The sequence below is a fragment of the Leptonotus elevatus genome, chromosome 11 (genome assembly GCF_054856555.1).
Source record: "Leptonotus elevatus isolate MCC_2025b chromosome 11, RoL_Lele_1.0, whole genome shotgun sequence".
Classification (NCBI taxonomy): Eukaryota; Metazoa; Chordata; class Actinopteri; order Syngnathiformes; family Syngnathidae; genus Leptonotus; species Leptonotus elevatus.
In genome coordinates, this window is record NC_141249.1 from 7782179 (window position 1) to 7805082 (window position 22904).

The 22904-nt window shown below is 38.4% G+C and overlaps 2 protein-coding genes and 1 long non-coding RNA gene across 9 annotated transcripts in view; 1 reads left to right on the forward strand and 2 right to left on the reverse strand.

Moving 5' to 3' along the window:
- The window catches only part of LOC147165692 (uncharacterized), a 31917-nt gene extending 30845 nt beyond the window's left edge, over positions 1-1072 (reverse strand). Inside the window, exon 1 of the long non-coding RNA XR_015096564.1 lies at positions 939-1072. This is a non-coding gene — a long non-coding RNA (uncharacterized LOC147165692). The remainder of the gene's footprint in view (positions 1-938) is intronic.
- Positions 1073-3627: 2555 nt separating this feature from the next.
- Positions 3628-9425, forward strand: LOC147165695 (gamma-interferon-inducible lysosomal thiol reductase-like). The gene is made up of 7 exons (XM_086088248.1): positions 3628-3921; positions 6043-6231; positions 6321-6392; positions 6732-6821; positions 7482-7634; positions 7871-7939; positions 8791-9425. The coding sequence occupies exons 1-7, from the start codon at positions 3778-3780 to the stop codon at positions 8848-8850; spliced, it is 777 nt and encodes a 258-aa protein (XP_085944374.1). The 5' UTR covers positions 3628-3777; the 3' UTR covers positions 8851-9425.
- The window catches only part of pde4cb (phosphodiesterase 4C, cAMP-specific b), an 88091-nt gene continuing 74139 nt past the window's right edge, over positions 8953-22904 (reverse strand). For 6 of the 7 annotated variants that reach the window (XM_086088243.1, XM_086088239.1, XM_086088247.1 and 3 more), the window contains 9 exons: positions 21468-21561; positions 18258-18433; positions 18095-18193; positions 15685-15849; positions 15502-15601; positions 15224-15378; positions 14352-14474; positions 14046-14228; positions 8953-12990 (listed from right to left, as the gene is read on the reverse strand). In XM_086088243.1, coding sequence (XP_085944369.1) covers positions 12466-12990; positions 14046-14228; positions 14352-14474; positions 15224-15378; positions 15502-15601; positions 15685-15849; positions 18095-18193; positions 18258-18433; positions 21468-21561 — 1620 coding nt within the window. In that variant the 3' untranslated portion in view covers positions 8953-12465. The remainder of the gene's footprint in view (positions 12991-14045; positions 14229-14351; positions 14475-15223; positions 15379-15501; positions 15602-15684; positions 15850-18094; positions 18194-18257; positions 18434-21467; positions 21562-22904) is intronic. The other variant, XM_086088240.1, reaches the window with a different exon arrangement.

Below are 22904 nucleotides of genomic sequence, written 5' to 3' on the forward strand. Positions count from 1 at the left end.
ACCTCTTCTTGTTTCTGTAGTACACGCAACAAAGTGCGTACTATTCTTGTGACCTTGGCTTGTTGCTGTTGTGACCGTAGAAATTTGTCCCTCTGCGTTGATCCAAATCATCTAGCTGCACTTAATAGTCAATTGCTGTGAAGAAATATATGTTCAGTTAAATGTTTGTTTACTATTTCAATTATGCAATGACACTGTGCGTTGTATCGCGGTAGCTTGTCTTTTTTTTAGAAGTCAGTCTCCTGAAAAAATGCGTTGGTTTAAAATGTTTTAGTTGGTGTAAAACTCCTGTCCTTCCTTGCCTTCTTACAGATTTCCTTTTGTCCATGTATGCACTTTAACTACCAAATAAAGTCAAGATGTATAAAGAATAGTGCATATATCGTCACATCATTTTTCAATAATCTTTTGTCCCATTTCGGGCAAAATACCAGAGTGATAACTGGTTGAATTAACTAAATTCTTTCAGACCATCAATGATGAAGTGTTACAAACAATTTATGCTCAAGTTTATTTTATTAGAAGTTTAGTTTGCAGAGCTGCACTTCAACCTACTATTCATTTTGTTCCCTAATATTTTGACCAAGGTGGCCAATACACTACAAAAAGCAGTTTTACATAATTGGTAACTACAATCGTGGTCAGAAACAGTGTTGAAAATGTACAAAGTACACTATTTAGCAGTGACGTGCAGTCTGCCAGCCACAGTAAACGATGCAGTCGACACTGCCTCCCATTTGCCGCACAACGAAAAACGGACCATTTCAAACCCGCCTGGACGCCCGGAAAGAATGTCATAAAGTAAATATCTTCCTGTAAAACTGCCTAATTCCTCACAATATCAACACCATGTAAAGTGAAACAGCCAGTTAATCAAAGTCAATCTTTCCTTTTGCACCATTCTTTGTGAAAAGTATGAATAATTATTTGTCCCTTACTTTGCTGAAGATCTGGTAGCTAAGGCATTGGTCTCCCATCCTTCAAAAGCTGACGTTTTCCTCAAAAGAAAGGCGTGAAAATAGTTTTATATTCTCCAGAGTGGCATCATCTTACCGCTTTGCAGTGCACTAAGTGTGTTTTGAATTCACGAATGCACTGTGCGAACGTACGTTCGCATAGACATAATACAGCGACGTAAAAAGGCTGCGTAGCGATCTATTTGCGTAAAGGACTTTTCTACTGGGAAACTGACTACGCATGCGCGAACACACATCGCTTCGCGGACAGGGCTGGGAAAAGTGTGCCTTCAGGAGGATCATTTTTGCAGCATTTTGGCCTGCAGGCCAGATGAAGTAATGAGTCATTTTTAATTGAGGTATGAAAATCACCTAATGTTGTCAATTTTAAACCTATAGCCAGTGTAGGCTTTTTGAAATGAAATAAATAATTAAAATAAATAGAAAAAGTCAAACGGTTTCAACTTTCATTTCAGCCTGGAGTACCTACCTTTGCTATCCTGACCGCAAGTCACTGCGATTTAGTAAGTGTATACAGTGCTGTCCACTAGTGTATACAATACCTTACAGTATACCTTATAATACTTAATAAATAATCATAAATAATACCTTAATACCTTAACATATGTGTGAGGGTTTTTTTTTTTTTAGATACATAAAAACAGTCACTCTGCCCATTTTTTGCCTTGAAAGCTAGATGGTGGCAGTGAACTTCAGAATAAGCAGTGAACAAAAATGAGGCCAAGTGCTTGTTTAAAGCTACTGAACGTAGAATATTCCATTTTGAATCGCTACTGCCACCTGCTGACGAAAAATTAAACTGCACATACTGTTCTTCACATACACACCACGCAAATTACGTCACATCCGCAGACAGGGCGCGGGAAATTCTAACCCGAATCCAGTCTTAAAACTATTGGCCAGAGGCTTGCAGGAGGACCCATTGTGAACTGATAAATCGTTAATCTAATAATTAGAAGGCATTTCACTCATAAATGGTCAAATAAAAAGCTTATTGTAAAGTTATTTTGGGGCGGAAAGTTCCATATTGCAGCTTTAAACATTATATTTACCACTTCCAGTTGAGGTGTACTGGGAAATTATACATTAAACTAAGAAAATGAAACGCTGTTGTTGTTGTTTTTCTTAACCTAAAGTAAAATTATTATATTGTCCCCCAGTGGTCAAGACGCGCAATTTTTTTTATTAATTTATGTTACAGTATGTTTTTCGAGTACAATAATGTGGAGTGCTAATCAATAAATGAGAACTTTTAAAACATGTTTAACATTGTTACAGAAATGCTGATGTTTTAGGGCACGCCACAAGGTGAGGTTAATTAGGCGTGCATTTAAGTGCGAGACATAAGATTATTATTATTACTATTAAATATGGAACGACGGCCCTCGTGAGGATTCCATTCATCCGTTGACTTTTGCTCATGCTGAGCAAGCAACGGCACAAAAAGCAGCAGCTCGCGCGGCCTCTAGTGGCCACCAAATTATTTAAAAACTAGTAAGATTATTTGTTGAATCTGCACTCATGAGTGCTAATTCTCCCTCTAATCAGCCTGCTAATCTCCATATTGGCCCATTATTATTATTATTATTATTATTATTATTATTATTATTATTATTATTATTATTATTATTATTATTATTAGTAGTAGTAGTAGTAGTAGTAGTAGTAGTAGTAGTAGTATTATTATTATTATTATTATTTGACCAGGCTGTAGAGTGAATGATGGTCCGTGAATTCATCATTTGTTCCAGTCACAATGAATGGATCATGGAACCAAGAACATAATATAATAGAAATAATAATTGTAGTAGTTGAAATACTAGTAGAAGCATTGTGTATGTCTCTAATCAAGTTCTTCTGCCTCATCTCCACACTCCAACTAATTTAAAAATTGTTTTTTGTTTGGTTGTTTTTGTTTTGCTTCGCTCTTCACCGTAATTTGAGTTTACCAGGGACCATGAATTTATCATCAGTCTTTCGCACCTGACTGTAGTCGACTGATTGTGGTGAGCAACTGGCCCGAGGCATAGGCGAACTATTCGGTCGCCTAGGGCGCCGTCTAGCGGAGGCTAAGGGGCGCCAAATTGCAGGGTAAAAAAAATAAAAATAAAAATAAATAAAGTCAACTTTATTTATATACCCTTTGATCACAAAACAGCCTCGAAGGGCTTCACATGCCCACAGTTGACAAATATTTCCCCCCAAAAGCATTTACAATGAAAAGGTCCAAGCTCTCAGGTGCTGCATTAATAAAGCGGTGAAAAGAGGAGAAGGAAAAATGGGCCCAGGGTAGAGGTTTGTATGTCAGTCAATCATCATTATCTATAAAAAATACACATGAAAATATCGTTAGCTTCTTAGCTCGCTTGAAATTTGCTGCCTTTAAAATAAAGTAGTCAGTCCAGTCCAGATACCTGCAAATAGATTTGCATAAATAATTGTTTCATGTAACCACGTTAAATTATGTAAGGTAAGAATTGTGTACTGGTTTAATGTAAATAAATATATAGTAAAGGCATACTTTTTAATGTTTTTTTTATTTGTAGTTGTCTGTGAAATTTGGTATTTATTGTGTGGTGTGCTATTGAAATTTATTTATTTATTTATTTTGCGACGCGGGGGCAGGGGGTTGGTGGGGGCGGTCAACAATCTGCATTTTCGCCTAGGGCGCCAAATCACTTAGGGCCGGCCCTGGACTGGACTGAGCAGATAGTTTGGGTCTGTCCCCGCTCCCTATGCTTGCAGCCTGCGCCTTTCCTTCCTTTCTTCCGTCGTTTTTTCTTTTCCCCATCCAGCAGACATGAAGCTCACGGCTCTTGTTGCAGCTCTTGTGGTCGTCCTCCTCTGCCATGTTTGGATCTCAGCTGCGTCTCATCCTAAACCGTCTTGTCGATATCCTCCATCGCAGTGGTGTCGCTCCCTGCAGATTGCTGTTGAATGCAAGGTGAGTGCAAGAAAGGTTGTAACATTAAGTTAGAATACACACATTCATTGACACTGTCGGAGCATTTAAAAAAAATGTTTTAAGGGGGGTGGGGGTAAATACAGTGATTATTTATTATTAAGATACTGAGTTGCAGTGGTGGGAAGTAATTAAAGTCAAATTTGTTACTGTTGTTTTCAGGTGCACTGTACTCTTAGTGACAGGTCTTTAAAAAACAATGTTCTAGAAGGGGGCAACAATTTTTCATCAGCACTCCAAGGGGCCATACAGGACCACACGCATCCTAATCAGATGTGTGACAAAAACGTCATTTTAAATATGGACAAAATACATGCATTATTATTATTATTATTATTATTATTATTATTATTATTATTATTATTATTATTTGTAATTTCATTTTTCTCAATATATACACTTCTTAGTGCATGGATCCAGCCTTCAACAACTAACGATTTGATCGAAAAATAAACACATACTGTGGTTTTACTTTTCCAGTACAAAGGGCTCTCATGCCCTTCATTACCCTTCATGGACGGCACAACACTGCTGAGCATGCCCCCACAAAAAACAGCTCACTGGGAATTTTTATATATTCAAGTAGCATGGTTGTCCAAATCCGCAACGAAATATTAGGCCGACTTGCATTGTATTATAGGGCAGTATATGTACCCAGTGTAAATGGAGCTAACCCGTGTCTGCCATCTAGTGGTCAATGGCTATAAACTACAGCCAATACATTCGTAGTTTAGATTGTTTTCTTCTTCTTTTTTCTTCATTGAAAACTATACAGTAGAACACATAGCGAAAATTCACATAAAATGAGGGCCATTGATGTCCATTGGATTTTTGTTTTGTTTTTTGCAAACCCCATAAATTCCTCCTCCTCTTCTTCTTCTTAAAAAACAATAACAACAAAAACGCTGATAAGCCTCCAATTTTCACCCACAAAAAAATATTGAATTTTTTATTAACTTAAGTTGCAGGTGCCACGTACGCAGGGGTCCACTGAAGTAGAAGAAACTTGGTTGTAATTTCCCATCCCCCCAAAAATATTATTAATATATTTATTTTTTTAAATCAAGAAACCATTCAGTGCGGTCTCGGGCCACCAGTTTCCCATCCCTGGTTTACACATTGCAATAGTTGCAAGTTCAATGAAAACAGTATCTTTGATTTGAATTGAAGTCCGATTGAGCTGAATAGAGTTGGTGTGAGTTGTAAAATGAGAGTCATCCTTCAGGCATTAAAGGCCGATGCTTATGCATGTGACCGGATGGACTGTTTTGGCTTAATTTCATAAAGGGATCAATTAGATTTTAAACAGAATGTTTGGACTTTTTGAGACAGTTTTTGTCTGTTTTGTCTAGTCGAGTGGTTACGGTGGCATATGATCGTCTGACAGTTCTGAGGTTCGAATGTTGGCTTGGGCCTTCTCATGAAGTTCTCCACAAACTTCTGTGGATTTTGACCACGCTAATCCAGTTTCCTACCACATCTAAAAACATTTCATGTTAATTGAAAACTCCAAGTTGTTCATTAGTGGCTTTGGCTTAGTTGGTCTAAACATCCCGGACCCCTGATCAGGTCAAATTCATACCCGTGACCATAATTAGGTCAAGCGCTGTAGAAAATGGAGGGATGGATATTCTTATAACTATTTAACTCATTCACTGCCATTGACGGCTATAAACGTAAAAAATTCATTTGAACTATTTCTATTAGTTTAACTCACCCCCCCCCCCCCCCCCACTATGTAGTATGAAAACTTAGACATAGAAAAACAAACACCTTTATTTCTTTTTATTTTTTATTGTTGATAAAAGATTATTAAAAATTTGAGGTGTCAGGCGATTAATTTATTAAAAATTAGGGGCATCAGGCAATAATTAAAAAAAATTGTAATTAATTGCATTTCCTCAATAGTTAACTCACGATTAATCAAAAATGTTATATCTGTTCTAAATGTACAATCATTTTGTTCTAGGTTTTCATACTCTTGTTAACAAAAGTGAAAAAAAAAAAAGTTAAACTAATAGAAATAGTTCAAATGAATTTTTGACGTCTATAGCCGTCAATGGCAGTGAATGAGTTCATGTTTGTGTTCTTCTCCTTCTGTAGGTACAGAAGCAGTGTATGGAACTAAGCGCCATACGTCCAAAGGAGGCAGTTCCGCCGGTGTCTGTCACTCTTTACTACGAGAGTCTGTGTCCAGCCTGCAGGGTTTTCATCACTCAGCAGCTCTTCCCCACCTGGTCCATGCTGCAGGAAATTATGAAGGTCACACTGGTGCCGTATGGCAATGCGAAGGTGCGCCCATTATTTGCTAGCACTTCCTAGTGTTAATATTAGAAACAAGGAAATCATTCCAATCTTTTCAATACCTTATTTCCTTGCAGGAGCTGGTGTCAGGCAACACTACATTCGCCTGCCAGAATGGGGAGCCAGAGTGCCGTGGGAACATGATTGAGGTTATATAGACGTGCTTTAACCCTTTAGTGGGGCAGTCGTTCCAAGAGAAGATAGACAATAAAATAAAATAAAAAATAAAAACAGAAAGGATTAATTCTAATTTAGCTTCTTTTTTCTTCTTTTTTACTTCAATTGTATAATCGATTTAATTAGAATGAACGTTATTTAACTAATAAAAGTTATAGAAAAATAGAAAAATTAAAATAAAATAGTTAAAAATAAGTTATATGAATAATGTTACTAATTCTAAATTTAATGCTAAATGTACATGCCATTTGCCCACTGCACGTCGAATCAAATGCCCTTTAACACTAGTTATGAATTGCTCCTCCCCTCAGGCCTGCATCCTCCATTTGACCGGCCCCACAGCTTTTCAGACGATCTACTGCATGGAATCCGCTGCAGATGTTCTCAGTGCAGCCCAGCCGGTGAGCATTTTCTTGGAGAGATTAACTCGTTCACTGCCATTGATGGCTATAGACGTCAAAAATATTGTACATTTAGAACAGATATAAAATTTGTGATTAATCGTGAGTTAAATGGTGAAGTCATGTGAGTAATTATGATTAAAAAAATAATAATCGCCTGACGCCCCTAATTTTTAATAATATATATATATATATTTTTTTTTTTAAAGATAAAAGTAAAAAATATTATAAAAATTAGGGGCGTCATGCAATAAAATGTTTTAATTGTAGTTAATTGCATGACTTCACTAGTTAATTTTTATTTAAAAAAATTAAAAAGAAAATATTTAAAAAAAAAAGAAAATATATTTTTAAATTAGGGGTTTTTCATTCTCCTGTTAACAAAAGTGGATTTTTTTTTAAACTAATAGAAATAGTTAAATGAATTTATGGCAGTGAATGAGTTAAAAAAAATTAAAATAAATAAATACAATTAGGTATAGCTACTTATTAAGATTTACAAGTTGGTGCCAAGTTATTGAAATGCTCTTTCACCTGATCACTTTGAGAACTCCTCAATGGGGAATTTAAACAGGAGTGAATTGAATGACCTATAGGCTAATCCTATTTTTTAGCCTTCTTTTGCGTGGTACGTGTGCGTTGTTGTTGTTGTTGTTGTAGTGTCTTCAGATGCACAACCCCTCCATCTCCTGGGCCAGCGTCAACTCTTGTGTCAAGGGAGGTCTGGGCCGTAGACTGACACACGCCAACGCGGTCATGACGAGAGCACTAAGCCCTCCGCACACGCACGTCCCCTGGGTCACCTTGAATGGGGTAAGAGTCTCAAACGCACGCTTGGAATTGTCTCAGCAAGGAAAAGTCAAAACCAGGTGATCAGAATTGTTTACAGGCAATATTTTCAATGGGTAAGTTCAACATCTGACAACGCCACATGATTTTACATAAATAGTTATTATTTGGAGATTCATTACCAAGAAAATGATCTTTTGGGCTCAAAAGTTAATAAGTAAAGAAGTGATGTCTCAGACTAAAGATGAACTGTTTGGCAGGAGTTCACAGAGGAGTATGAAGACAAGGCCATGTCCTCACTCTTCCATTTGGTTTGCCAACTTTACAAGGTGAGATATTATTTTTGTTGCTAGTAAGGTTTTTAAATATATTTTAAAATGTTTCTTGTATTTGATTTTCAATGATTACCTGATGAAATGGACACTGATTGATTTGGACTAGGGATAGACCCATTAGCAGTGCCGATATTTCGCATTTTGACGAATATCGGCTTCTGTTTTTCTATTATTATTTTTTTAAGTCAGAAGGCCGATAAAGCTGCAATGTCACTGAGTGGTGAATACTTGCAAACTTAGTCAATATTGGGTTGTTGTCAGGGTTCACAAAATGTTGCAAAGATGATAACAGACTGTTTTTACTTGTCACAAAGTTTTTCTTGTTGAAAAGAAATTTTGAACATGTTCAAACAATTTTTCCACTGTCTGAGAGCATCTTTGGAAACATTTTACTAATCCTGATGAAAACCCCAAATTCGTCAGATCAATTTAAAACAGGTTTAACTTCAGGGAACTTTTCATTTATGTTTTTATTTAAAATGTTACTTTATAAGAGATGTAAAAAACCAAAATAAGAGACATTTTAACATTTCAGTTATGATTTTGTTAAAAATTGTAAACATAATTGTCTATTCTCTATATGGTTAACAAAAAAACAACAACCTTTTAACAAAATGCTCAACGACATTTCAACAAAGTTACGTTTTTTTGTAAAAAAAAAATGTACACTAAGATTTTCTATTTTACTGCAATTAAATATCAGATCCAAATATCGGTTATCAGCCTCCTTGATTACTGCTACTACTCTGTATCGTCCCTGGAAAAGACATATCGATCGGTTTATCACTAATTTGCTAAAGGCATGCACTAAAGGCATGCTGCGATGTGACTGTTTATCATTGCAGGGCCTGAAGCCTCCAGCCTGCAACGGCGCACCGGTCCGACTTGACAGAGGCTTCTGCTGAAAACGTCTCAATTAACTTGACATATATTAATTGTCACATTTACATTGGAGTCCTACTAACACATTGCGTAAAATAATGATAATCATGAAAAAGACCGTGACATCAATTTCCAAATAATTTATTGGCATTTTCCCTCAAAATATGCTAACGTCCAGAAAATCATTTGGTTTAACAGGACACATTTTTCTTTGACGAAAATGTCAAGTAGCAGATCAATTGTACACAAATCGATACTTGTAGATTTGATCTTGAGGCTCAACATATGATTAAACAAACAATTACATGTTCTGCCCCCACCCTGCCAAATTGTTTTGAAGTACTTTTCCCCCAACAGACAAGAATGAAGAATAAATAGCATTAAAGAAGTTAGCACGACAAAGAGGCTGAGCAACATTACTAACATGATGGCAACATAAGCTCAACACAAGAAGTGAGCAATAACACCCATGTACACATTTAATACTTTTTGGCACTAGTGTTTATATGTAAAGAACCACAATGCTGAGTTTAACTCACCAACTTTCCGTCTGACTCAATTCAATCCACGACTATTAAAAGTGATTGTTTAAAACATCCCACGGTTCATATTGTTTTCAGCGTGTCAAAAACCGCACATTGGTCCTTTAACATCCACTGCCAACGTCCTAAGTCACATGATCAATAAAAAGGCTGATCAATAACGCATACTGTGTTCCATGAAATACTTTGAAACGAGTGTTTCCTACCACTGCCTGACTAGGAAGTGCAATAAAATGCGTAGTGCTGGTTAACTTCTTGCCCCCCCCCCCCACCCCCCCACCTCTGTTGGCTTTAAACATTCATCTACAGAATGGACACACATTTAGTACACAAAAGACAAAAAGGCGTCAAACTACACATTCGCAAGTCTCGGCTATCAGATTAGAAAGGCGGAGCACTGCTTCTAAGACGAATCGTCGGTTTTAAATATAGTTATCATTGGTAAAAACTATCACCATAAAGTCAATGACTTCAATACAATCATTCATTTAAAACCTTGAGTGTAAAAATGTAGCATTGAAGGCGAGCAGGTGTGTTTTGACTGTTATTACAGACAATGTAAAAGCGTAGGCTACCAGTGGGCTGGGCGGAGAACGAAGAACTGTAACAAGCACATTCATTTGTTGTATGAAATTTGGTCCGGCCTTTTTTTTTTTTATGTAAAATGAAATCAAGCGATGGGCTTCTACTTCTCAATAATCAAGCTCACAATAGGATCAGCAGTCAGCAAGGTCCCTTTAACATGAAGGTGACTTGATTTGTTCATGTGCAGTGCTGCTGACTAAAACGATTAAATTATGAAAATTATGAAACAGTCGAGGTGAATCGAGAACCAGGCACTGTGGTTATGATGTGAAGGCGGGAATAAACACTACGCCGTGAGTATTGATGGCAACAACGACAACAAAAGTCCACTTGAGAGGATGAAAGACAAATGTTAATGTTGCCAAATGTTTTGCCAGTGACACAATGATAGTGAATCACAAACTTTGTTATAGTTTATGATATACATTGGTTTTATATTCATAATGAGCAGTTTTATTCATTTGTTTCTAAAGTTGCAAAAAAAAGAAAGAAGATAAGTTATGAAAAAGTACATTGTATTTGTATTTTCCAATACAAATTTTCAAATATGTGTTCGTTATTGCATTTCAGTTTTGTTTAAAAACAAACAAACATAAGTATTCATGTTAGTGAACGTTGTGAGTCACTGACAAAATATTTTGGACTGTTTATTTGCACCAGTTTGAAATGATGAATGGCAGGCCAACAAGGTGGAAAAACATGAAAATGCAGCCTTTTTTTTTTTTGGTCTTCTCATGCAATCAGCTGACGAGAGCAAAACAACAACATGACCTCATTGCCAACATCAGTTGGAATACAGCGTATGTGGGTTATATGATTGTTCCTATGCAGGATGACACACAAGATGAAGTGAAATGGGAAAAAAAAGGTAGGCAGGATTCTGACTTCATTCTCAGAATTCTGACTTTAAAGTGATAATGCTCACCCTTTTCTCAGAATTTGGACTTTCGGACTTCCACCCACAATTCAAAGCTCTACGTCACAAAGTCAGAATTCTCACTTTATTGTCAGAATTCTAACAATAAAGTGAGAATCCTGCCAAACCCCCCCCCCCCCCCCCCCCCCCACTTCACTGGCCCTAATCCTTTTCCGTAGATGTTCCATCTAGTTTGCGAAATACCAAATCAATCAATCAAGTATTTTTATTTTCATGCCTGCCTTCAGGCAACTTGTACTGCATTTCGGACGTGCAGGCCTACAGAGGGTGAAGCCCTTCGTAACACATTCAAAGAGCTCAGCGACAGAAATGGTAAAGTGCTACTGCGGACTGGAGGCACCCTGATCAACATAAAAACTAAATGCTTTTGAACCACATAAAGACACGGCCAGCGAATGGACAATGTAGAATTGTTAAAAGTCCTAACATGTGAAAAAAGGGCACCATATAAATTAATCTCAGTTTTAAAAAAAAAAGAAGAAAAAAAAGAGATAAAGTTCAGACTACAGGTGGTGTCTTCTTCAGTGCTTAATCTCAGGTGCTACAAGATGGTCTCCATATATATATATATACTATACTGTATAAATACAGTATGAATATATGTATACAGTTAAAAGCTGTATATGTATATATTAGGGCTGCACGAAAATATTGTCAATAAGTTTCACATGGATTCGATCTGACTCTGACCGGTGAGATGCAACTACAATGCACATTGCCATCCAATTAGAGAGCAATACATAACACAAAATAACTTGAAAAAATTATAATAATAATTAAAAAAATAGAGAGATAAATAAATTATGACAATCATCTAAGAACACGTCGAGCCAGCTGAGTTTGCCTCATGAAAAAGGCATTTCTTTCATTAGATAATAAAAAGGCATTTCTTTCGGTATATGTTTAATATTGCAATGAAATTGATATCGCAATATTCGACAACTTTATCGCGCAGCCCTAATATATATACGTATATATATTTGATTTCTCTCGGTGCCCAATTTAAAGGGTTTCTCAACTGGTTGACAAGTCCCAGTCATGTGTAGCTTTGAGGTAAATTGGAAGCGGGAATGACTTTGGGGTTGCACAACATCCATGCTACATTCCACTTGTGTTTCTCTTCATACCCTGAGGTTTAGGTCCATCAGTTCTCTCGCTGCTCCTCAACAGTTCAAATATCACATCACCTCAAACAAAAAATGCAATTACATATCATTTCAACAAGATAAGATGATGAATTGTTTTAAAATGGTGCAAAATAATTTCCAAGACCCTGTCATACCAATGCAGCTCTCAAGGAAGACATTTCTTTTACCTATTGTCCTGGGAGACAGTCAATCGTCCCAATCCAAGTGATGCTCCCAAAGCAGGATGGGAAACAATAAAGATTTAAGGAGGCACCCAAAGAGAGGACGATATAAATATGAAACTAAAAAGAGGGGGATCATCCCTCTGTCTACAGAGAGTCTGTCTCCAGTGTAAAAGGACTGTGGTGATTTTACAGACTTTATTGGTAGGTAAGGGCCCGCCCTGCCTCCTGTCTGTCTTTTGATCAGGGCAGGTTGTGCTGGTTGTTATGTGCCATCATGCAGGCAGGGGGCGCTGTCCTCCTCCTCACCGTTCCGTCCCTCTGGACTCTGTGAGGTGATCGTCCTGTGAGGGTGGGAGCTCTGCAACGTCAGATTGGTGGGCCGTGACAGAGGAGGCGAAGGAGGGCGATACCTGCTGCGCGGGTCCGGGGACGTCGAGGGGGAGGACGAGTCCTGGTGCCGCTCCGCCTCCAACTGGGGGTCATCCTCGAGTGGACTCTCGAGGTCAGACTCCAGCTCCTCATCCTCTTCTTCTTCCTCCAGTGTCAGTTCAAACTGGAACTTGTCCCCGCTTATCCCCGTCGACAGGTTCGGTCCTCCCAGACTCGCTCCCGATCGGAGCTCAGCGTGCGACTCGTCAGGACTCGAAGGTGAGGGGCTGCGTGGGATCATGCTCTGGTACCACTCCCTGTTGTCCTCCAGGGTGTCCAGGATGTCCTGAGCGTCGGGGTGCACCAAGTCCGCCCACGTCTCCCACAGAGGGTGAACGATGTAGTCGATGAAGCCCACCTACAGAAGAAAGACACGAACAATGTCAGCAATATCGACAACAATAATGAGATCCAATGTTAAAGCTGTACCAGCGAGCTTTTAATTTGACAAATAGGGGGGATATTTGCATTTCGTTTGAGATTTCAGGCCATGCTCTTACTCAAAACATGGTATCTCAAATAATAATTACCCATTGAAATGAACATAAATGCCATCCGTCCATGAGCACTCCATATAATTGGACTTTATAAAAAAACACAGATATGACAATTAAATAGAATTAAAATGTAATGGCAATTTCTACTTCCTGCTCGTATCGGATGCCGTTGCCTACAGTTGAAGTGAGATTCATAATGTGTCAATTTCCCTCTGAGCTCATGATAGAGTGCATCACTGAATAATGTTTTAATTCTGCCGACATCCTGCTGAACCATTTGTGTTCAATGTTGTCCCTGCATGCTAATTAGCGTTAGCATTACGCTAGCAGGGCCTTTCTTCAAGCACTAGTTTGGCTGTTTTAAAGTGTAATTCTCTATGTTTAGTCAACAGTAAGATTCAACTGAGTGTGGCATTAAACAGTTTGGAAACACAGTGGAGATGCAGTGCAGTTTATTTTAAAGTGTGTGAATGGCCACCAAAACAGTGCTCCTCAACTCAACTGTCTCAAGTCTGCGCAAGTCAAAGTAAAACGGCTTGTATCTGAAAAAAACAACAACAACTCTTAAGTCACTTATCTCAAGACACAACTGTGTTAGAAACTACATCATACAGTGCAAGGCAGTGTAGTGAATTGGCCATACAGCTCTTATAGTGGATTAAATTGTGTAAATTGTTATGTTGTAGCAAATACCTAAAATACATAAATAAATAAAATCAACAACCAAACATGTTTTGGTGGTGAATGAAGGACACACATGCAACATTTGAAGATTTTTTTCCCCAAAGCTCATTTTTGGGAGGAAAAAGTCTGTCAGCAAATAAAATATATAATATAATAAAAAACATAATAAAAAACAAAACACTGGTCAGCTAGATTGACTCCCAAGTTCAACGCATGTATGAGTGGGTGTTACCTGGCTCTTTTCAATGGAGGCATTGTGTTTGTCACACATGGGACTGATCTCCATGCCCTTATCCCGTTCCCTGTCACCCTGTGTGAAGAATTCCACCATGATGCGGTCCGTCCACTTGCGGTAAAGCTCGAGGGGCTTGGTTGGGTTGCTCAGGTCGGCACAATGAACCATGTTCTGAAGAACCTGGAGGAGAAAAACAGGGTCACTTTTTCTAGCCCCACTCTAAACCATTAGCACTGACAAAGAATGGACTTGACAGTAACAATTGCAAACATTCTGCATTTTGTCAACAGAGGGCGCTCTAACCTGGATTCGATCTGAATAGTTGTCAAGCAGCAGAACTCCCAAGCTGGTCACTTTCTTGGTCTCCACCATTGTTTTCATGTCCGCCAAGAAGTTCATATGTTTGGACATATCTGTGGCTAGCACCTAATCACAACATCAGTGGTGATACATTACATTCGCAGTAGGAAAAGGAATTGTAGTATATTTTCTTCATCGGCTATGTGAAATATGCCGGATGATGCATTTTGGAGCATCTGGCTGTCAGTCAGAGGTTCTGGATTTGTTTTTCATAATCATTAAATGATCTCATTCTAAGGACTGTAAAGGAGGATGACTGAATAACATACTAGAGATGAGTAAAAGTAATAAGATTAGATACATTTTAAACTTTTTGCTACTCTTGATGAGCCTTTCATTCCATTTTTCCTGGTTATGTCTCTGTTGTGTGCTTATATGTTCAATATATCAAATCAATTCACTCTAAAAAACAGTTAAGCAAATGGTGTTTATAATATACAGTATTGTATAAATACAAATGCAATGAGTCAATAGGGTATAACAGTTAAGAGTAACCCAATTATGGATTAAAAAAAAAAAGGACCGATCCACTTTATGGGTCACTTTGACCCAACTTTCTGGGTTGTTTTATACAAAATGACCCAATTTTTGACCCAAGTAAAGGATCTGACCAATGTTTATTTGTTGTAGTCAAAAGACCCATTTCTTGACTCAAAGTTGGGTCGAATTGACCCAAGTAGAGGATTGGTCCATTTTTGACCCATAGTTGGGTTATTTTTGACCCAATTGTTTTTAGAGTGCAGATTTAGCAGGTTACTCACAGGTTATGTCCTAAACTGCTAAAAATAATAATAAGGGAAAGCACAAAGTCTCACCATGTCGATCACCATCTTGCGGAGGGAATCTCGTTGTTTCTTGCTGAGGTTCTGGAAGATGTCACAGTTGTCCCCTTGGAGCAGTTTGAAGCCCACAGCAAGGTGATGGTTCTCGAGCACTGAGGCATCATTGTACATTAATGCTAACTCGGAACCTGTGACGGAAAAAAGGTGGAAGCTGCTTCAAATATGTGACAGGGAAACTCACTAAAGAAAGTGACTGACTCTCAAACAGAATATTAAGAAAATGTTTTCATAATGATTAAAAGAAGACCTACTTGTGTTTATTAGGAACTGGTTCGTGACGCCCGGGTGGTCAACGTCGTGAATGGCACTGGCAAACAAAACAGCCATGATCTCTAAATCTGTGAATACAGCCTGTAAAGAAACAAACGTGGTATTTGAAAGGGCATACTCGCAAGTATTTGTCAAATTTGACTCCAAATCATTGAAGGGTTCACCTCTAGAGCGGGCGTAGACAGAAGCACGTGTGTGGACTGCACAACATCAGCTGCGTGGATGTTGTTGTGATAAGCTACATCAGCACGGTAATGGTCCTCTAAGGTCACCAAGAAGGTGATGAAGGTTTTAATGGGGATCCTAAATGTTTTTAGAAGATCTCGCTCCTGGCAGGAAACAAAGAGAGAGGTCATGTTGACTATTATTGACAAGTTGAAGATGCCGGGTAGTATTGAGGTTTACTGGATGTAAATGCGGCTTAACACAGAGCAAGAAAAAAAGACAGAGACGGTCCCCTATTAAAATGTAGTGAGAGTTGTTATTCCCGCAGAGCAGGGGGGAGACTATATCTGTTAACACATTCAAACCCCAAAACGTATAAATGTTTTTTTAAATACTTTTTTTCTTCACTCCCAAAGACGTATTTATATGTTTTTATGTTTGTTTGTTTTTTATGCTAGAGAATACAGAAGGCTTTGATGCAGCTTCTCACCTGAACAAGTCGCTTAAAGCAATGGTAGATATTACAGAATATCGCCAGCAGGGGGCAGCAGAGAATAAGAAATCAGCCAGGGCCATGTTGCAACAAGCTCTTTTCTCCAGTGTTTTCAACAGGTTTGTAAATAATGATGAAACTTAGCTATATTCTAATTTGAATTGCAGCACAACAGAAACGGATACAAATATACTTTTTTTCTGATGAAAGAAGAGACTCTAATCTTTCTTTTGTTAGGTTCCATGGTTTTATAGCAACAGAACACAATATTCTGTGGGCCTTGCAAAATCCAGTAAAACAGCCGGGAGCGAACTGGGTTGCTTCAGTGAAAATGGCTGCGAGTGAATGAGTTAATGATGTTGTATCCTTCATTTGTATGCGTTACTGTCCATGTATGTTAAAAAAGCATTTTTGAAGGTTTATGTAGCAACAACTGTAAATGCTGTATTTAGTGGGAGAATGAGAACAGTTTTTCCCAACCTTTGAGCCAAGGCCCACATTTTTTATTTGGAAAAATCTCACGCCCCATCACCAAGCAAAAATGCGACAAAAGTGGATAGCAAGTTACTCAGATTAATCATGTGGCTTCTGCTGCTATCTAGCGGGAAAGCATTCCGCCTGTCAGTTTGCGTCATTAGCAGACATTGACGAATAAAGATACATTATTTTTAAGAAATAAATAGTATTTGTGCTACTTTAGTGAAATTGGAAGAATTTTCCACAGCTTAGACTCTGGCACACTAACATGCTGTGGTACACTTGTTGAGAATTACTACACTAAGGAATACTTTGAAACGTGTGTATGAATATATTTAATGTATGTCTTAAATATGATGTCTCTAAATCCCAAATCTTCACTCTGCAACATATCCCATATCTGCGATAAACGAGGGTTCACTGTAACTCTTCATTTTCTCTGTAGATTCAACTTTTTGTTCCCTTCTTTTTTGTGTATTTGGTTAGGATATGGGTCAGCAACCTTTCCTGTCAAAAGAGCCATTTAAGGCCAAATAAATGACCAAAAATAACAATAGTGTGTCTGGAGCCGCAAAACATTTGAAGATTATGATAAGGAAAAAGTGTGTTAGTGTAATGTACTGAGTGCCCAAGAGCTAATGAGAGCTGCACCACAAACGACACAAAAATATGCAGCATCAGTACTTTGATATGAATTTTCTTCTACCTTTCGTCTTTAGTTTTTGGACTTTTTTCATTGTGTAATTTTCCATGCATTTTTAGACTTTACTGCCTTTCTGCTAAATTTCTGACATTTTTGGCAAATTTATGGCCATATTAAAGGCATTTTCTGCCTCTGTTCTTCCTTTTTGGACAATTCTTTTGACATTTTTTGCTGCTTTTTTTGCCAGCACATTTATGACATTTTTGGCAATTCTGTGGACATTTTATTGAATTATCTGGATTTCTTCTTTTGTTTTTGAACATTTTATAGTTACTTTTTAAATGCTTTCTTTTCAATACATTTTTGGACTTTTTTGTGGCAATTTTATGTACATTTTATGGTAATTATCGGGATTTTTTATTTTGTTTTTGGACATTTTATCGTAGTTGTCTTTTCTGCCTTTAAAAAAACCAAACATTTTCTGACTTTATTGGCAATTCCAAAAATATTTTATGGTAATTTTCTGTCTTTCTTTTGTTTTTGGACATTTTATGTTACTTTTTGAACTTTTTTTCCCCTGACATTGTATGTATCTTTTTCTCACATTAAAAAATGTGGACTCTGACATTTTTCTTACAAATTTAAATCATTAATTCATTTGAAGAATATTTTGTCTAAAAAATACAAATAAATTTGTAAAAAAAAAGACTTTATTTTTTATTTTTACAGATCCACAGGGAGCCACAAAAGAGGGGGTAGAGAGGTTGCAGACCCCTGGGTTAGGAGATGTTCCTACCTGGAAGATGGAGAACATGATGACCGTCAAAGGGCGGTTTCCGGAGTGTTCTGCTATCTTGAATACATCCAGACCCCACCGGTTAAGGTCCTCAATCTCCTGAGGAAGCGAAACATGACACTTGTAACGCATGCTGTCTTTCTGTGTGTGTTTGTAGACGCACGTTGGCCAGCAGGTTCTCTTGTGGGGTGTTGACTCCAAAACGAGGTATGCAGGTGGACGCAAGGCTGGGGCTCTGTGTGACCTTTTTCACACCGCTGATCTGTGACATGGGCCTCTTCTTCTTCTTCTCCTTCTCCTTAGGCGGCGGAGACAGGATCTCCACATCATGTTGTTTCTCTGCAATGAGAACATAATCCATTTTAGAACCGTAACCACAAAATCGACATATTGTATGTGTGATACGGAGTAGTTTGAGCTGCTTTTGAAAGTACGAAAAAGCAACACGTGTCCTCAGGTGGCATTCAGGTACACTGGCTATCATCCAGGATTCACAAATTGATATTTGTATGTATGGGCCTGTTTCACCACATATTTTTTCATTTATTTTCAATTTTGAAAAACAATGTACAGTAAATAGTGAATTGTTGAAATATTTAAAACATTTTATGACTTACACTTCTTGCCCAGACTGCATGACACACACATTCCCCTCAAATACTCTTACTGACACCACACCTCAAATGTGGGTCACACAGTATTATTAAATAGCAATGTGTTTCTCCACTGGGATTTGCTCAGGACCAAAACATCCCAGCCCTAAACCTCAACAAGAAAACGCCTAGAGTATATTAATGAATGAAAAGCTCAGAACAAGACCACATGTAACACAAATAGAAAAGAAAATGGTGTTTATAATATACAGTATTGTATAAATACAAATGCAATGAGTAAATAGGGTATAATCTACAATGTACATAGTAATACTAATAATAAAAAGAACGTGTCACATCAGGACGTGTTGGCACAGAGGTACGCGCATGTTCAAAGTGACTCATCAGTTTGTTTGTTTTTTTACATGCAGCAAAATATTCCATGTGCCAGTTTGGAGTCGGAAGATGGAACAACAGTCTTTAGATTACATCCACATAAGCTCCGCAGTATTTCTAAAGGACATCTTTTACATCCGACATCCAAATCTGAGCCCCAAAACACACACGTCAAAGTGCTGGCATCACACAAGGCGCAGTGTGGCCCCGCTCACCTCCCTCACAGTGCCGTCTTTTTCTCACAGCAGAAACCATGGTGGTCATCTCCGAGCGCAGCCAGGCTGGACATCGAGGCACCCATCTCAAAACACCGCGTGAAGGACAGCCACTTCCTTATTGGGCTCAGCCGCCATCCTCCCGGCGGGCACGGCTGATGTAGACTGATTTTTATATTGATGCAACATGCCCTCTAATAATATTGCACCCTGTTGCTATGACAACGCCACACAATGTGTTTGGGAATGCTGTCTGTCACCGCGCCGCCTTCTTTTTAAGGGGAGGAAAAATTCTCGTGCCATCTGCATAAGGAGCAATTCTCTCCTCCCATCTCTCATCTAGAAAAAAATCTCTGTGCTAATATTGAATTTCTTCTTCTAGCCTTGCATTTAAAAATGATGACATTTGCCTCTATTTAAGTCAATTTAATAAAATAGCGAGACAATTTCCTCCCTTTAGACACAGCACATGGACACAATTGAAGAATAATCTTAATGCCCACATTCATGAACACAATACTCATTTTACACCTCAGACATCATTGATATATTTTGATTTTTTATTGAAAAAACCCCAAACTTTTTTCTTTATGGAAACAATATAAAAAACTTGCGATGTTCGATACCACTTTTTTCAGACCGCTACCAGTACATCAACTTTCGATTAGTCACCGATACCAATACCAAGTACCAATACTAGTATTATTTTTTATACATAAAATCGCCCCCCTCCAAAAAAAACCCCCAATGACAGTTAACTTTAAAGAAAGTCTTATTCAAAATTGAGCATTATTCCTTAATAATGGCAATTTTCTATTCTTCTAATTTCAAACGTCTACTTCCGGATTGTAAGACAGCCACAAGAGGGTGGCCAATACTGACCGAAAACCTCCCCAAATAATTATTGGCGATACTGTGGTCTAGGATTGTGCAAAAGTCTTAAGCCACTAAAAGATTTGCTGTTAGTAATGTCACAATGACAGTACATAACCACACTGTAATGTCCAAAGCTTAACTGCTAATAAAAGTGAGAACAATTCATTGAGCATTGTGTTTGTTAGTTAGTTAGCAAGCTGCCTCCTATTTCATAGAGGAGGACAAACACACGAGAGGTGACATTTTGGGTCTGGGGGTGGACAGTTTTTTTTTTATCTAGATCAGGTATGGCCAACTTAAATGATGTTGGGGGGGGGGGGGGGGGTTACAATTGTTCGTCACTGCTACTGGGAGGCTGCCATTCCATTTTGGTTAATATCTGACTTTAAAATAAACCAAAGTACAGAACAATTTATTATGAACTTATTTTAATGCTCAAACGCATAAAATAGATCCACTCTTCCGCAGCAGTTTGAAGCATGCAAAAAAAAAACACAAAAAACAAAAAACACACACTATGTAGTTTTCCCACTGTGCAAAGGGAGAAAAATGCTACTGTTGGTGAGATTGTTTTTATAGTGGCAATTTCAGTTGAAATCTTTATAGCTGAGCTTACAGCATCTCTATGCAAACGAGGCAGACAGGTGTGCGTTTAAACTAGGGCAGGTAAATGTGCGCCATTGTGTGAGAGGGAACGCAGGCAACTCCCAGCCAATCGAAGCGGCTCCAGTCATTTATTTTCAATTCAGCACACAGAGAGTCATGCGGTCTTTGATGGCATGTAGATGCAGGAGATTGGTGCGTGCAAAATCCATTTAAAATGAACTGCCAGAAGATCTCCACTTGCGGATGATGTGCAGTTGGCCGCTGCGGATGGGCAATCGGAGATAACCTTCCACCCAAAATGTTTATAAAAACAAAGCTAGTGGGGACTTATGCACAGTACTGTACATTATTTGTATTGAACCACAACATTTATACTCTTTAACATGGATTCAAATCCCAATATTTTTTTTTAAATCAGTGTTTATCCCTCAAAATACGAACCTATCGGCCTCTATGACGCATGTTTTTTTAAATCTCTGTATCTCCAGAACCTTTTGCGCTAGCAACGTTATTCCAACGGGTTCTAAAAGTGGAGGAGCGGAGCTTTACGTCAAGAGAAAAAGAAAAAAAAAAACAGGCAGACTGCTAAAATAGTAGTATGTAAAGGGGTTTAAATAAAACCTATACTGTACTGTCACATTATTGTTCCTGGTTATTTTGTAGTTTGTGCTTTGTGTGAAAACTCACCGAGGAAGGTGTTGGCGATGAACTCTGACACCTGATTCCCTGAACGACTGGTCTCTGACAGTTGAGTCAGCTCTCGGTTTAGCATCCTCTTAAACTGTGTGGACACAAAAAAAAGTGGTTAGTGCAATAATAGCATTTTTCCCTCCATTGAACACAATCTATTTTATATTTAATAAAATATTGAATATGCGGTACATTATGAAACGTGTACCAAGTTAAATTGAACTCAATCAATCAATAAACATGAGCACAATTCTTCTTAGCATCACTGGTGAGCTATTTCTATAACAGACATGTGGGCTACTTGTATTGTCCTTGGGGCTAACTAGTACATATTGGCACAGACACCTCTCTTTGTTTGTTTTTAAGGACAATGCAAAGGCATCCATGCAACTGTAACTGTGTTTCTTTAGTCTACCTCGCGCGTGCGATATTGCTTACGACGCAAATTTTTTGTTGTTGAGGAACTTAAACTTCAAAGAGCCAGCTTGTTTATTCAACTCTATAAGCAGCCAATCATATTGTGCCCTGCTTAGACATCCCCTCAAAAAAAGAAAAGAGCTTTTCAGTGAGAGACAGCAGCCTCGTCGCAGTTTTTGAAACTGACTTTTTAAACCACATCAATTCCCTCCTTCATTACCAACAAAATATAAGCATTCAGCATTTATGTTGTCTCGCAGCACAAGTGGTTATGTAACATCGCTAGCAACTGGTACGGTAAGTGTGACAAGAGGGAGGATATCTGGGTGAGAATTCTGTAATGGTGCAGTGGTAACACACATGCTGTATGCCATAGTCACAGGCACACATATGCATCATGCTTACGCTATTATAGATGATAATCTTGTAGCAATAGCGTTTTTCATTTTTGGAACCTTAAATACGAGCACTCACTCTGTCATGTCATTCCGGGGTTCACTCATTTATTTGGAATATCCACACAAATGCAACATTATAACGTCCTGCTCATCTGTATGTTGCTCACAGCCCCCCTGCAAAGCCTGCACTACTGACCAATACAAAGCACCATCCAGATGTAAACAAGGCGTGCTCACCTGTCTGAGTCTCCGGCACAGACAACCCCAAAGAACCAACACGGGCATGCCATTCCATGCATGTTGATCTTTCTCTGCTTAAAAATCCAAATCCAAACGGGAAGACAAATCAACTGTTTGCTCTATTCTGATCTATAACTGCTCACTTTACACTCAGCAGAGATGGTTGAAAAACAAACACAAAAGAAGCGCCAATGAGAGTTTCCACAGTCCTGAAGGTGATGCAGAGGTTGGGTGGGTTGTCAGAGGGAGAGTGGGGTGGGGGGGTACAAAAAGGGGGAGAAAAGGAGCGACTGAAGTCGCCCATTCAAGTACTTTCACACACTGTCAATGAGAAACATAAAAAGCAGAGACTGTGAGAATCCTTTGCCCCTCCCCCAGC

Excerpts from the sequence above, each read along its gene's own strand:
- LOC147165695 (XM_086088248.1), top strand. The coding sequence starts at position 3,778 with ATGAAGCTCACGGCTCTTGTTGCAGCTCTTGTGGTCGTCCTCCTCTGC. Across the intron at positions 7,635-7,870 it reads CCTGGGTCACCTTGAATGGG|GAGTTCACAGAGGAGTATGA; the intron begins GTAAGAGTCTCA and ends ACTGTTTGGCAG. Across the intron at positions 7,940-8,790 it reads TGGTTTGCCAACTTTACAAG|GGCCTGAAGCCTCCAGCCTG; the intron begins GTGAGATATTAT and ends TTATCATTGCAG.